Source organism: Thermobia domestica, chromosome 7 (assembly GCF_964235325.1).
Source record: "Thermobia domestica chromosome 7, izTheDome1.hap1.1, whole genome shotgun sequence".
Taxonomy (NCBI): domain Eukaryota; kingdom Metazoa; phylum Arthropoda; class Insecta; order Zygentoma; family Lepismatidae; genus Thermobia; species Thermobia domestica.
In genome coordinates, this window is record NC_137460.1 from 237,436,944 (window position 1) to 237,454,005 (window position 17,062).

Consider the following 17,062-nt stretch of genomic DNA (forward strand, 5'->3'; position numbering starts at 1 on the left):
TCGGACTGTAAATGAAGTGGTTGACAACATCATTGCGAAAGCACATGAGTGGATAAAGTTCCCTTCTACCAACAGTGAAATAATGCAGGCTAAACAGTTATGGCAAAGCAAATTTAGGTTTCCCACAGCAATTGGTGTAGTGACTGTACCCACGTAGGAATACTGAAACCAAAATTCCATGGAGATGAGTACATACAGCGGAAAGGTAAATCTAGTCTGAATGTACAAGCAACCTGTGACACCAGAGAAATGTTCACGAGTGTTGATGCTAGCTGGCCTGGATTTGTGTATGATTCAAGAATATAGAAAAAAAAAAAATTCGCAGGTTAGATTACTATTAAGAAACAAAGCGAAAGATTGGTGATAATGGGTATGGGATGGAACCATGCTTCATGACTCCATTTACAAATTCTGCTCCTGGTGTTGAACTGAAATATAACAAACTTTTGAAAAAAGAGAAAGTAATAATCGAACAATGATTTGGTCAAGTGAAACGCTGATTTCCGATCTTACAATACGTTTGTCGTGCAAAGTTGGAAAATGTTCCAAAAATAATTATTGCGTGTTTTGTACTCCATAATATTGCAAAAATTTTAGGCGATCCGAATTTCGAACCAGATGAGGAAGTACCAGAAGATGATGAGCATCATCATCAACTCGATGATCATGATGAACTTGCTCTTCGTCGTCAAGGACAAGAAATAAGAAGGAACTTGAGTATTATTGTAAATAACCTGTAATGTTTACTTTGGTATAACTAATCACACGTGCACATGAAATTTAATTTTACAAGTAGTAAATTAGTTAACAGCAATTTATTTTAATCAGTTACTATACTGCAATTGATACTACTTGTCCTTTCTGACAGCTCCCTGCACGCATGTAGTGCTCAATGCTGTGTTGCCAGCTTTTGCGTCGGGTATTTAAACACGAAATTATTCACTGCAAGTAAATCTCAGTTTTAAAAAATGAAATGACACAAAAAAGAAAGCTTTCAATAATCATCAGGTCCATTACTTAAGTAGACATTCCACTAAAACAATGTGTATTTGTTTATATTCAAATTGGCAACGTGGGGAAAGGGTCGAATATTTACCATTACAGAGCGAGAGAAATAAGCCACTATAATTGGCTGAACGTGCTGTTGCAATAGAAAAAGTTCTTCTTGCCTGATTGTTATGACCATGCAGGAAGGAAAAAAAAAACAGAGGAAAGCAACTGTCAGAAGGAACAAGTTGTATCAAATAGACTGTATAGTTTGTAAGGAAGATTCCTTGCTGTATCATTTTCAGTTTTTTCGTCGTATTTTTTAATAAGTGAGCAATTTGTTTATCTAGATGTTCAATTGTTTTGACATCATTTACTTTAAACAATGAAGGATATCTTTGCAAGTATAAGGTAATCATTGTGAATATGGAAAAAAGGATATGTTTATGGCTCTACCTTATAGTCTAGTGCAAACCTTTTACCTCAACCTTATACTTGGAATGATATCCTTTAACTTTATGAATACGGCCTAATGAATGAAATGGTGAAATGAAGAAAGTGGGAGGAAACGGAAGAACCCCAAGAAAACCCACGCACACGGTGTTTGTCCACCACAAAGTTCACTTGGTGCGAGCTGGGATCGAACCTGGGACCCCAAGCACCAGAGATGAACGCTCTACCACTGAGCCACTGCGGCGCACACTAATAACCAGTGATGGCCATTTTGCACTGAGCTCATACTCACTTCTTTCAATTGGGGTCGCGTTGACTTCTCTCAACAGGGCACGCGCTCACTCGAACTCGGGCCCAGTTCCCTCAGTTGGGCTCGCGCTCACTTGCGCTAGGGCTAACTTCGCTTAATTGGGTTAGCACTCTTTTGGGCTCGCGCTGACTTATTCCATTGGGGCTTGGGCTCACTCGGGCTCGCGCTCAATTATTGAGCCCGATTCCGGTTGAGCGTGAGTGCCAAGCTCGCGAGTTTGGACACCTATGCTAACAACGGTCAAGCTCAGATGAATCATCCTCAGTGTAATCACCTCACACACCTTACATGTTATAACCACAGACATTTCCATTATTTTGATAACCATCAGTATATATTACACAATAATGATACTAAACTATGTGAAAAGTATCCTCGCAGTACACTTTTGCTAAGTGAGGTTTTGTTAGGGACTGCTGCATTTTTTTATAGTTGTCAAAACTTGTTTATTTACTTCAGCTGTGCAATGTTCCTAAGTTAGTGGGAAAAGATTATTTTTCATCCTTCACAATATGATTTGTGGACAATATAATAATAATAATAAAACCGGTAGGATTTATGATGGCTATGCAAGATCGAGTGTTACCAACTACTTTAAACATATACTGAAGCAAGAAATACCGGATGAAAAGTGCAGAAAATGCGGAGACACATACGAAACAGTTGAACACATCAGTGGCTCATGCCGTATAATGGCTCTCACAGACTATTAAAAAAACACAATGTTGCAAAAAGCATTCACCAGTTTTGGCACATAACATGGAACTAATCACCGATATCAAGCCATACTACAAATACCAGCCAGTCCAGTACTTGAAAATCATAAATAAAAACTCTATTGGGATCGAGAAATCAGAACAGATGTAACGGTATCTGCAAACAGGTCCGACATCATTATTATCAATAAAATGGACCAAGAAATAACCCTCAAAGATATAGCAGTACTATTGACTCTAACGTATGTTCAACATTCAATACGAAAATAAATAAATATAAAGATCTGGCTGACGAAATCTAAAAGTTATGGAAATGGAGGAAAGTTACAGTACGACCAATCATTATCTCAACTACAGGAATTGTCCCTAAAAGTACTTTGACACAACTTGAACAGATAAAAGCAAAACATCTAACAAATATACAGAAATCAATACTACTAGACGCTTGTTATATGGTCAGGAAGTTCCTTGGAGAAGAAGAGCTGAGTTGAGTTGATTTTAAGTTTAACGTCCCTTTTAGCAGCGAGGCTCTATATGAGATGGGACCTACTGATTAACGTGGAATCCGAATCATACGAGCTCCGGCCGGGAATCGAATCCGGGTCTTCAACGCCAAAGACGTGTACGCTAACCGCTTAGCTACGAAGGATCTCTTTGGAGAAGAAGAACTCGTCAAATAATCTGCACCAGACTACTAAGCTGAAACCGGTTTAAAGGAGGTGGTGATACTACTACTACTATTACAGCAATTATGATAGTGATAATAATAATAATAATAATAATAATAATAATAATAATAATAATAATAATAATAATAATAATAATAATAATAATAATAATAATAATACTTGAAAATAATAGTACTTACTTGAAGGCCACTGAAAGCAGGAACAAAATATAATCCCCCTGAGCTGGATACGGATTCTGCCATTGCAGAAGATTCCGAGGCTTCTGTAAAAAGTCCTGAAACATAACACATCCACGGTACTCAATAAACGTATTGAAAATGTATGAAAAATAGAAAAACTTTCAAGGTATGCACTGATAGCAAGTGAGGGAAAATAACTGAAATAATAATAATAATAACATAAAGTTATAGACATTTGAATACTTATTTAATTGACAATAGATAGGATAGAACTGCAAACCTATTCACATTTTCTACGAAGAAGATTTAAAACCAGTTGAGAATGCTCGAAGAGCATTTCCAGAGAGAACTTAAAAAGAATTATTTTTTCAATACTAATACCAGTAATTGATTCAATAATTATTTCGTCATTAGTTATTGACTCAATAATTCAATAATATTGATTCAATAACTAATGACGCAATAATTATTTAGTCAATAACTCATAGCGTATAATTATTGATTCAATAACTAATGACGCAATAATTATTTAGTCAATAAGTCCTAGCGTATAATTATTGATTCAATAACTAATGACGCAATAATTATTTAGTCAATAACTAATAGCGCATAATTTTTGATTCAATAACTAATGACGCAATAATTATTTAGTCAATAACTCATAGCGCATAATTTTTGATTTAATAACTAATGACGCAATAATTATTTAGTCAATAACTGATAGCGCATAATTATTGATTCAGTAACTAATGACGCAATAATTATTTAGTCAATAACTCATGGCGCATAATTATTGAATCAATAACTGGTAGTAAAGAGAGTGTCAAGTTAGCTAAGAGGACTTCGCTAGGAAGTCGGGCAGATTAACGGCAAGGATTTACCAGGAGTCAAGCTCGAAGCTCTGGGCCTTAAGATATTGCGGACTCCGTCTAGATTGTACGACCTTGAGGGGTCCAAGAGCAGGGAGAATGTCCAACTGGGTCAGTCGGCGATTGTGTACTCTCACCATGTGCACGACATTTAAGAATGACTCCTTGGGCACAAGATGCCGATAGAGCCCGAAACAGCAGTTTATAAAGGGCTCGGAAAGGTTTGCCCTCGAAACAAATCTAGGTGAACGGGTGCGAAAGTTGTACCAGACCCTTAACGTTAAAGGTTGGACATGCGTGGTAACCAAAAAAATTTCTGAGAAGAAACGAAATAGTTGTTACCATCCTCAAAAGAAAGTTGATTGGTCTGCACACGGCACAAGGGCCAAAGTCAAGTTGAGAAAAATTCATCCTGGTGCAACCAAAGACGCTGGGAATATCTGGGGAACGGTCGCCAGTTAGCCAGTGGCTACCAGTTACTATTTGGTACCAAAATGTTCACCTTCCTCTTAGGTATTGATCAACGCCAGTAGGATCTCTTTATGACTTACGATTCCCGAGATATGGCTCCTTAAATCTCCCGAAATATGAACTTTTTTGGCCAATATCTCGGGAACGGTAAGTGACGCGAAAAATTCCAACACTTTTTCAGATAGTTTCTGATGCTCTACCGAATGGAGGGCTTAACATTGAAAGGGCGCAAATAACAGACACACAGACATAGCGAAGTTAGTAACGAATTTTTTAAAGTTCGTTGAAAATGACCATAGCTACAGATATTTGAGGGTAAAATTTCAAGAACACTAATGATACCGTAAAAGATTAATAAAGGCAACTCTCCATTCTATTGGGAGCGGAAGAGTGTCTGTAAAATCGAGAGTCCATTAAATTCTGAATTGTATTATGAACATTGTATTCAAAAATAAAATATTACACTTGGAATTGTGCTTTATAAACTATCTATTAAAATGCTACAATAGCAATTAAAAGCGCCGGAGCTCCAACCTATAGCTTTAGCTTTCAAATCTTTCATTTACGGTTATGTGTGATTTCACGTTTAACAGAGACAAACATTTTAAGTATTTGTACCTTAAATAGTCTAAATTAGTTAACTATATGTTCTTCATAAAGTTTATGATATAAAATTATTGTTCAAAACCTTTGTATTTTAATAAGCCTTTTCCAAAATCAATGCATGTGAATTGTGATTCCATCTTCCGAGTTTTTTTAAAGTATATGTTGAGGACGTTTATAAGTTTGTGGTCAATCCTTTCGACAATGAGTTCTCGGAAACTACAGGCTCTAGAAAGATGACGTTTCCACTGATCGATTGCAAATTTTGCGTAGATTGTCCAGTTCTAATTGAGTATTTAAAAAAAAAAAAAAACATGACAATTATTTCTTTATTATATTTTTTTAGGGTACGCTGGAAGCGTTGAAATTAAAAAAAAAAAAAAAATTAAAGCATCATATCCTATGCGTTATACATTCCTACACCATATTGTTGTATATGTCTCAGGCGTTTGTTCCATGGCCAAATAATAATGAAAAAGGAAGGATAAACATTTCTCGAGTCTAAGATAAATCTATTTTTTGTGTGTTTTGCCCAATGAACACCATATATAACTGACATTATAATTAATTGTATATGTAATGTATTTGCTTATTACATACTGCATGCAAGAAGAAAGAAAACACTGGTCATACATGAATTAGAAACTCCAACCGGAAGTAGGCTCAAATATTGCAAACGATGCGAAATATTGAGAAAAAATAATCGAAAATATCTCCCGTTTATGATACCCTTTGCCTTTTATATATATATATATAAATCAAGACGTCTTTTATTTGTGTCTGTAAAGGAACATGTACAGATGTGAGGAATGAGAAGGAGATTTATGCTCATATGCGAATGATGCGCTGTGTAGAGAGCGCAGGTTCAGCTAGTGTAAATGTAAAATGTTTAATATACATACGTATTAGTAACATAAAACTGCCTTACAACTGTGTGTTAGAAGGATGGAACAAGCCATCACTTACGGAACTGTTGTTCTCTGTACCATCTACCGCAATATTATAATAGTATCCGTTGCCGCGTTTTTCAAATATCTCGTCAAAGTTACCGCATTTACTGTTGTTACATAACAAATTTGCAATGTCGTTGAACCAAGGACCGTGATGCAAAAGAATAGTAATTTAGCCTATTTAATAACTTGTCAGGAAGTGCTTACAGACGATGTTGCAGCAGACGGAGGTAGAAACTCTATTCACAGCGACATAGATTTCCGCTTTTCTGGATTCTTTCATGAGGAGAATAATACCACAGAGAAAGAAAGGAAATATTTCTCAAAATAAACTAAACAAACTAAACACACTTCCTTACAAGGCTGTCTATAATCTTTATTATAAATTAACTAGAAATGTTACAGTTTCGGAAGTATATCACTCCCTTCTTCAGACTACTACTCCAACTGAAATCATAAATAACATTACATCATTTGCTATCTCTACCAATCAGGAATCACTTTTCATTAAAATTCAATATATATGTCCATTGTTGTGACAATTTTAAATTCTTAACAGACATAATATGTTGTTAACAAATCTTTATATTTCTTTTAACACATATTAACTAACATAAATATTAATTAACTACCTAAATATTGAAATTTTCTACCTGAATATTGAATACTAATTAACTACCTGAATATTGAAAAAAAAATAAATAAATAAATTTAACCCTATATTGTCCTTATATTCCACCGTTCTTCTTTCTTCTTTTTTCAAAATGTCTTCCCACTCTTCATTAATACTCAAACCACTATTCCAGTTGATAGCTTTATCGTAAACTTCTTTTATCCTCTTCGCTTCTTTCCACTTTCTAACCAATTGTCTCCCTTCATATTCCAATATTTTCGCCCCTTCCCACTTTACTTCGTGGCGTGTTTCATCGATGTGCTTGTAAATGGCATTAGTATCTCTCTTCAATCTTACATCATCTTTATGTTGTTTTAACCTTTCTTGCATTCTCTTCTTGGTTTCCCCTACATATACCTTATCACACACCCCACACGGTACTTCATATATCACTCCTTTTTTACATAATTCCGCTGACGTTCTCATCTTCTTTTTCTTGGTGATATCGATTATCTTCATTCCTCCTTTCCTGTACGTCTTAATACCTTCTCTCTTAAGAATTCTTCTTATCTTCTCTGATATCACCCCTGCACTTTCAATACCATGCCATATTTTCTTCTTGTCCTCTTCTTTATCTTCTTCTTTCTCATTTTTCTTCCTTCTCTTCCTGCTCTTTTTCTTGTCCTTTTCACTGTAACCATTCTCTTTCAGCTATTCCCATAGTCTTTCTATATCTTTGTCCTTTTGATCTTCCTTCATATTTATAATTCTGATCCTCTCTTCCATATTCCTAATGAAATTCAGTTTTGTTCCTTCATCAACATCACTTTTTTTTTATTGCAGTAAACTCCTGCATGATCAGGCCGTATGCATGAAATTCGAACCTCTGGCATTTGGGATTAACTCCCAAGCAAGCTTGTGTGATTGTACTTTCAGGCCTCTAGGTCACAGTTAATTTTGTACTAAGCCTGATGACGGAAGAGTGTGTACTACATTCTGATCAAATTTTAGGCATCTCGGGTTAATTATTTGACCAGGACACAGTGATAAGTATTGTTCCGTTTTAAATGCTTTGATGCTTCTGTCTGATGCTTAAAGTTGCATCAAGGTCTTTTCACGAGACAAGATCTACCACGGTAATTCGCGCATCACCACCTACCTCTAACTATTGGCTCTTTAAGATGCGTGACTTCTCTAGCAAGGAGTCGAGGACTTCTCTTTTTGCGATTAGAATCCAGAAATAGATCGGAAATCAAATAGTATGACAGCCACTGCCCCTGCCCTCGCAGTGAGTGTGCTTCAAGATTCTGGACGCGCTATCAACCTTTTCCCTGTGACATAGGTACGACACTAGTATGTGGACTTAGTTGAATTTGGGCACGATGAGGCTATGTACTTGAAATTTGGAGATAGAATTTAGCTTCCATGTCATTTGGCTTGGAAGTTAAACTTCGTCTCTGGTGCGAGCAGTGAAATCTTAACTCAGAATTTTTGCCAGCGTTTTTCAACGGAATTAATTCAATTTTTCTCTTTTTTCGCGAAATAATAATTTCTGACGACCATCAGTAGAGCTTCATCTGGGCCTCTCGAGTTACCTTTCTTGGCAAAAGCCGCGTCTGTTCCTGATTATGGGCAATCAATTTTCAGCATGAAGTATTTTTCTTTATTTTACTAAAAAGTCGCTTAACTTCAAATTTATTCTGGATTTGATACAATTTCTCATACTTTGACATTTTTCACGTACCATTTGTGATTTTCTTCTAGTTTTCATAATTTTAACCGGACTTCTCAGATTATGTTCAGTTGGTACTTAGAATATTTTGATGCCCCTTCCAAGGAATTATTTCAAAACTAGATGCCCCTTTTAATGATTTTTTTAAGAAATGAGAGAAATTCTCTCGTCACTTCCCTCCAATTCATCCAACATCCAGCAGGAAGATACCGGTTACTATTATGAATTTTACCAGCTTTTATGAACACAACTGACTGAAATTTAGCATTAGTGGAGAGCTACCTTTATCAGTGGCGAACAGTGACGATAAATATAAATATGATATTTATTCTCATTGACATTTTCAACAATTTATTTATTTGTTCAATTCTCTCTCCAGGCAAATCCTAACAAAGTAATATGCTTTTTTTATTATTTTATTTTATTTTATTTTATTTTTTTTTTTAGATGGACGGTCCTTGTACCACACTCCTTCCATTATATTATTAAACCTAATTGAAACACTTTGGGACTTTGCACGTTATGTATTGACTATTAATCAACTTCGATGAGTATCGGTTAATGACATGGGAGCACATAGTTTTCTTTCGTTTTGTTAATTAATAAGTTGTTACGAAAATTAAGTCGCCTCGTATGGCTGAAATCACTGAATCTTTGGATAATATTAAGAGTAATTTCGAGTTCTAATTTCCGAACTGAGATATGCTGCAGAGTTTGAAACATGACGGAGACGAAGATCTTGTCGCTTTACATCTGACTACGTGATATTATTAAGAAAATACCGATCTCGCTCTATTATTTTAGCACTGGCGTCGTAGCTTTCTGAATCTCGGGCGGGGGGGGGGGGGGGGAGTTGGAGGTCGGAGGAATCAAAATCAAAATCCTTTTTCCGACAAAAGTTATATATACAAAGTAGTATAGTTTCTTTAAACATATTTGATTGAAATCTGAGGAGAAGCGCCCTCCCCCCCTAACGATGCCCGTGATTCCAGTGACGGATCATATCTAACAGATATCGCAGGTTCGCCCCTCTTTGACCTGGAATTTCCCATTTACATTGGTTGCCTAACGATTAGTACCTTAGATCCTGTCAGAGTAGGGACTAAGGGTTCTAGATTATCTCAAATCATCATCTATTTCAACTCTCCATTAGGGTCAATCCATACGAAGTGGTCCAGACCAGGTTGCTCGACCATCTCCGAAAATTATAAAAATTTGAGTGGAACGAACCTTGTATATGAGAAGGTCAATAACAATATTCACGTTGTCGTATGTACAAGTGTTCCTGAATGGCGTCCATCTTTGTTGTACTGGAGTGCCAATTTTTGCATTTGCAAGCGTTTACGAAAACTACAGTTGCTCAGGACGTACGAATCAGTCATTATATAGAATAGATAGATGTAACGCAGTCTCGTGAACATATTAACTTCCGTAAGTGGGATAAGATTTCAATGACACTTTGCTGATACATTGAGTGTCTTAATACCGCGGTCCAGTTAGACGATGAGTGTAAGCGGGAGCTAACCCCCCTTACCATATAGACATGGCAATGATCATGGAGCTAGAAAGACGGAACAAACGCCACTCGCAAGCTCTTGTACAACTAAACATAAACAAAAACGGGCCTCACTGCTGCACCATGCGTAGTTTTTGAGATCTAGCATGAAACATATCCAAACATTTAAATTTTTCCGGGCTACGACTATCGTCACACACGTGCTTTCTTCGCGTTTTTACCATATGTCCTCATTTTTTTCTTCATGCAATACCATTCCTAATTTGTTTGCAACAGTTTATTCACATACAGAATTACTTTGTGGCCTAAGCAGCAATTTTTAGCACTTTGCTCTCCTGAGATATTACGCCCCAAACATGACATCAAAATCACAAACTTCAAGTTTCGGACCCCCATAAATCTACGGTGCCAGTAGTATCATAGCTGTGGATATTTCTGCAGATTCTTTACATGCAACAGTATTCAGCACAAAACTTATGAACTCCCCACTTTATGCCATTCCAAATTACAGCCCCTTTAAAAGTGTAATTTTCTGTACTTTTCTGGTGATTCCATGTATTGGTTTGCAACCCTGCATATTTATTTAGAAGCAAGAGTATATATTCCCCGTGTACCTCAGTCCCTCCTGTAAACATTCGTTTTTGTTTGGTGTTCGTCTGATTCGTACGTCCTGAGCAACTGTAGTTTTCGTAAACACTTGCAAATGCAAAAATTGGTACACTACAGACAACAAAGATGGCCGCCATTTAGGAACACTTGTACATACGACAACGTGAATAGTGTTGTTGACCTTCTCATACACAAGGTACACCACACTCAAATTTCTATAATTTTTGGAGATGGTCGTGCAACCATTTTCACCATCTTTGGACCACTTCAGATGGATTGACCTATTAGGAAACTAGTGGGGTTGTGCATTTCTCTTTCTTACCCGTCCTATAAAGGCGCTAGTCTCTTTGTCTAGATTAAGGATTGGAGTGAGGCGTCGAAGCTCTTGTCTGGATGAAGACTCAGCTTCATTTATGAGAATTACTACGCTCATTTTCTAATATTCTCACACCTTGTTAGAGATCCTGGGTCATCTTAGCTCCAATGATCACGATTCCTAACAGTATATTAGTTAAATTCTGTCCATTGGTTCGAGATCCGTTAAATTAGGATTTTTGGTAAGTGTTCTCTTTGAGCGAACTTAGGGCGTAAAGCAGTAACAAGGAAATATGAAGTAAGTAATAATACAAAATTTTTGCCTGATTGATTTGTAACTTAAATTAATAAATTGAATGAACAAATATGTTCAACTTTTTCTGATGACTTACCTATTGATTTCGCCCAATCTATGACTGTTCCGGTGTCACTCGCACACCCTTCAGCCACATAAACCAAATCATCATCTCTCTTCCAAGCAATCACTGGGTACAAGCCTATAAAAGAAATAAAAAACTGAATTCTGGAAAAGCATTTCTGAAACAATAAATGCACCACACTTGGATTTGTAGGCATTAAATATTGATCACTTAAGTGGTCTTATATTGCCGTTTCTATTCTAAATATTAGAATACAATATTTTAACAACTCTATGCATAAATACGATGTTCATTGAAACATACCATACCGCAGAAGTAAAATTACAGTCCTAGGTAACAGGTTCACACATGTCGTAAATACTGAAAATATGACTCCATTAATTTACTCAATGCCCGCAAGTTATTTGTAATCTTGCTTTAATCGCATTGCTTACAAAATCTTCGAGCACAGTAATTTTTAGGAAGCTGTCAGAAATTAACCAGCAGTGATACGAGAAAATAAATTAATTTTAAAAAATGGGTTCTTATATTTCCCCATGGTCACTATATATTATATAGGTAGCCCCGCATAACGCTCTCGACTTCGGTGCGTGCGGTACTGGGTTTGATTTCCTGTGAGACCACTCGGTCGAAAAAGTGTAAAAAGCATTTTCAGGCAAGCCATCCTGAATGAGGTTTTCCTCATTCACACTAGGCAAATGCCGGGACCTGACATATAGGTCCCAGGCCGCATCCGTTTCCCCGGATAGTGTGCTCGCCGAAGGACATCATCCCTCAAACGGAACGGGCTAACATGGCCATAGATGCCGAAAGCCCAGAATTCTAAATCCGAAAACTAAATATTATACATTATATCCTAAAACTATTATATTTCCCATAATTAGAAGCTTTGCTTTGTTATAGTTAAATATAAACTAATTATTTGCTGAGCCAACTAATTAAATATAAACTAATATCGTATAATAGGTATATACGATTGTACAGTTATCCTGTATCACATAGTGTCTGATGAAGCCAAAGAGTTAGTTGGCGAAACTGTCACACGTGTTGAATTTTAATGAAAATATATAGTTTTGCTCAGCAAATAATTAGTTTATATTTAGCCTAAAACTATATATTACATCGAAATTTGATATGATGATGTGGTGAACAATTTTATTTGAGTAGGATGATTTGGTTGAGTTGAGTTGATTTTGAGGTTAACGTCCCGTTCGGCAGCGAGGCTACATGAGACGTGGACCTTATTAATGTGGAATCCGAAACACACGAGTTCCCGCCGGGAATCAAACCCGGGTTTCCCACGCCAAAGTCGTGTACGCTAACCGCTTAGCCACGAAGGAGCTCCGAGGATGATTTACTGTGGAATGACGTTGGTCAAAGTATTACTGTTATTCCTAGAATAACAAAAGGATAAACAACGTGCTGTCATTGAATTCCTGACAAACGAAGGATCCAGTCTGCCCGACACCCACACAAGGCTGCAGGATGCTTCCGGAGATAATACCACTGACGAGAGAAATGTAAATAGATGGATGAACAACTCCAAAAAAAGTTGAAAGCAAGAAACTTTAAAGAAAGGCCGCTTAACAACTGCAACCAATGACAAATGTTCAACGGGTGAATGAACTGATTGAGGACAGACAAGTGACAATCTGAGAGCTTTCTGCACAAGCAGAGAGTTCTCATAATGAAATAGAAAGAAGATAGAAGACTTAGGTTATCGAAAAGTGTATGGAAAGTAGTGCTGCGACAGCTGATATCTAATAGGGAGAAAACAGCTCTAATTTGCCCTCATCTGTTGCAAACGTTTGCAAGCAATAAAGACTTTATTTATTTATTTATTTTTGACTTCCAAACTATGCTAAGTACAGGAAGTTAAAACAGCTGTCGACTGGCCAAAACGATAAGAAATAACACGACGCGGTTCTTCGGAATCGATTCACTATCCCAAGAATAGGTCCCACCTTCCTTATTAATCCTCTATTCAAGCCAAAAGTAGTGAAGATCAATCGTTTCTGGTTTCACCGTTGACCACCATAGAATAAAAACGGCAGGAGATAGCAAGAAACGGTCTTTGGAATCGATTCAGCGTCAGAAGAATAGATCTGATCTTTACCTATATCTCTACTACAAGTAGAAGAATAGACCTTATCTTTATTCATATCTCTACTAGAACTAGAAGAATAGATCTCATCTTTATCCGTACATCTACTAGAACTAGAAGAATAGATCTCATCTTTATCCGTACATCTACTAGAACTAGAAGAATAGATTTCATCTTTACCCAATCTCTACTAGAACTGGAAGTTGTCGACGTTCACTAATACTTCGGTTTCAATATTGATATCCGTACAACAAACACAGTAAGAGAGCTAGAAATGTTTCTATGATATAGATTCACCATCTCAAGAGTAAGTTTAGTCTCAACTTTTTTTCTTTGATCCAAACCGGAAGTGGTAAAAACCTACGATGTACGGTTTCAACAGTGGTCACTATATGAAAAAATTGGTAACAGATAGCGAGAAGCACTTTTTTTTGGGGGGTATGAATTCAGTAACACAAAAAAAGTTCCACCTCCCACTTTATTTCTCTATTGCTAACGGGAGTGGCAGAAATCTAGTACCACTTCCGGATTGAATATTGACTTCTATGTCAATCGCTGTGAATTTGCAAGGCACAGCGAAAAACTGTTTTTGTTATGGATGTCCAGGGTTCGTACTAATCTGGTGAAATCTGATTTCTCCCAAATTCCCTGACTTTTATGACAAGTGTTGGATGATGTTGACACATAAATAAGGAATAAATAACGTTGAATATTTATATATGAGTACATTGTTCTATAGAGAGAAATGGTAATAAATTGCTCTTACGTACATTCCACTTATGTCCCATAAAAATTGAGCAACGCCCATACTGTGCTCATTAATACCTATCCATAAACGTCTGACAATCAATTACTTTGAAGATACGATACTTCTTACACATTCATTTAATCATGACAAGGCTTTTTTAAAATACCCATATCCAGTTTCAATAAAGATATGCTACTTATCCAACACTGCAGTTTCCGACACTGAAACATATACTACATGTGAGACATCTTATACAGCCATTAATAAAGTGATATGGCTATACTAAAATATCCACATTTTGTTTCAATTAAGATCTGTGACGTGTGCAGTATTGCTATTTTGTTTTTAATGTTATCAATTCCCTTTAATGTAATCTCCCTTTGCTTTACGTCTGTTTCTACTATCATACGCCTTTTCTCATTCTCTAATTTCTTCATTATTTGGAGAAGTTGCTGCTTCTCTATTTTTCTCTTCTCAGCAGTGTTTAATTTTTCTTTTTTCTAGATATTTTATAAAATTTCCTTCATGTTCCCTGATTTCCTGCTTTTTACCTAAGCTTCCTTGACCTGCACCATTTTCACTAAGTTTTTCATGACTTCGCTGTTTTTCCTGACCAGTAAAAACTCTGATGTGGCTTCTTGCTATGAACTTCTTTAGAATTCTTCATCCATCTGTTTACATTTCTGTCGTCAGTGGTATGATCTCCGTAAACATCTTGCAGCCCTGTGTGAGTGTCGGGCAAACTGCATCCTTCGTATGTCACGAATTCAATGATGGCCCGTTGTTTATCCTATTCTTCTTCTTCTTCTTCTTCTTCTTCTTCTTCTTATTATTATTATTATTATTATTATTATTAATTAGTATTAATAGTAATAATAATAATAATAATAATAATAATAATAATAATAATAATAATAATAATAATAATAATAATAATAATAATAATAAACTATAAATAATTCCCAAAACTTTAAAATAACAAAGAAAAAAGTGCCCGTCTGTCATGTTTATTTGAATCGTTTTCTTCAATCACAAATTAGGATAAAAGTTCCTTGAAAATACGTATTTCCACGCTATATTCCGTTTAGTATTTTTACAAGTATACTTTCCACTACACATATGGATCTATTCTCTACAACAGGGAAACAATTATATCTAAAAGGATGCACAAGCTTACTTTATGAGTATATTGGTTATATTGAGTATTAGCGTTCCTTTCAGCAGTGAGACTATGAGTCGTGGACCCACATGAGCTTCCGCCGGGAATCGAAACCAGGTTTCCCGCACTAGTATATATAAAATAGTGAACATTGTAGTGTACAATGCCTCTAGTAAATTTTGAAAATTTGACTGAAGCCAGCACTGGTCAAAATAAATATATATCGTATGAATTATAATACGAAATTTGAAACACAACAAATATTTATTAACAAGTAAAAGAATGATTTTTTTCTTTCTACACGTTAAATAACATGACAACTCTGTTCTTTCTTTTCAACAACAGGTAATACGAAGTAAATGTAGTTCAACAATAGTATTATATATATATATATATATATATATATATATATATATATATATATATATATATATATTCTTCTTTATAATTCTCTTTACCATAAATATTTTTTAATACCCAATATTATAAAACAACACTTAAACTTGAATATGATACGTCAGTACAAATGATTACTGAGCGAGGACCTCATGGAAAGTTAACGTTAGCAAAATAATTTGGAGATTAACAAGACGAAATATGAGAAAAAATGAGGCCTTTTAATGCCGAAATGGTATCGTATAACTTCCTTTCCCATTTACATATATATTTCAAAAAGAATATAGTTACTACATGGTAGATTTTGACCTAATTCGGACGAAGTAAATTTCATAACCCTACGTCTTACCTGCGAAGTCCAAAGTGATTGGAAATCGGTACGGCACGGTTAAGTTCTGGCTCTAGTACCGCAATTGCCCACCAGATGGCAGCACACTTTAGATGCAGGCTAGTATGCAACAGATTCTCTCTCTCTCTCTCTCTCTCTCTCTCTCTCTGCAGAGTTTTCTCATCATGCTCTTACAAATATTCCTTATGTATAGAAATACATAGAAATACATTTATTGGGACTATTACGTTACAACATACAGAAAGCAACGGATATATGTGTTACTATCAGCAAGAAGCCTTCCCGATTCAAATCACGTCACTACATTTATGGATACAAATAGTGATGCACGGCTGTGGAACGAGTTATGGACCGTATCATCGTTGGAAAATCTCTGTCTCTATGTTTTTTTGTGGTTTTCCTGAGCATGCTCCAAAGTAATTACACACAGCTTTTACTAAAGTCTTTTAGCTCCCTAAACACTGTACAACAGGCTATCTATACCTATATGCATTCCTCATATAACAACATATCAGCTTCACTAACATTATTTTAATCAATGGGTAAGTTTTGCTGGTGGATATAAGCAATTACCTTCACCATATCAAAACAGTATATCAACATTGTACCCAACTCCCAGGTAACATACAACGGCATCTAGCTGCAGAAACGCAATGCTCTGTCTTTTTACAATGATGTTATTACAACATATCAGTTTTATTTGAATAATCATTACACAACAGATAGAGCGTAAACAGCACGTATTGATCTGTCAAAACAAATTTTGTGTTCGTCTACTTCTAATATAGTTTCCAGTTGATATTTGTAATATATTTCTTCCGGTATTATTTTGTTTCATTCATACACGGTGTATTTCTTGATGCATGATTTTCACCACTTCGTTGTGTCCTTTTTTGTACTCAGTTTTGTCATCA

At 35.9% G+C, this 17,062-nt stretch overlaps 1 protein-coding gene across 4 annotated transcripts in view; it reads right to left on the minus strand.

Annotated features, from left to right (window-relative positions):
* The window catches only part of LOC145690776 (glycerol kinase 5-like), a 156,066-nt gene that overhangs the window by 21,343 nt on the left and 117,661 nt on the right, over window positions 1-17,062 (minus strand). For all 4 annotated transcript variants that reach the window (XM_081766026.1, XM_081766027.1, XM_081766024.1 and 1 more), the window contains exons 8-9: window positions 11,405-11,509; window positions 3,335-3,429 (exon numbers count right to left, since the gene is read on the minus strand). In XM_081766026.1, coding sequence (XP_081622152.1) covers window positions 3,335-3,429; window positions 11,405-11,509 — 200 coding nt within the window. The remainder of the gene's footprint in view (window positions 1-3,334; window positions 3,430-11,404; window positions 11,510-17,062) is intronic.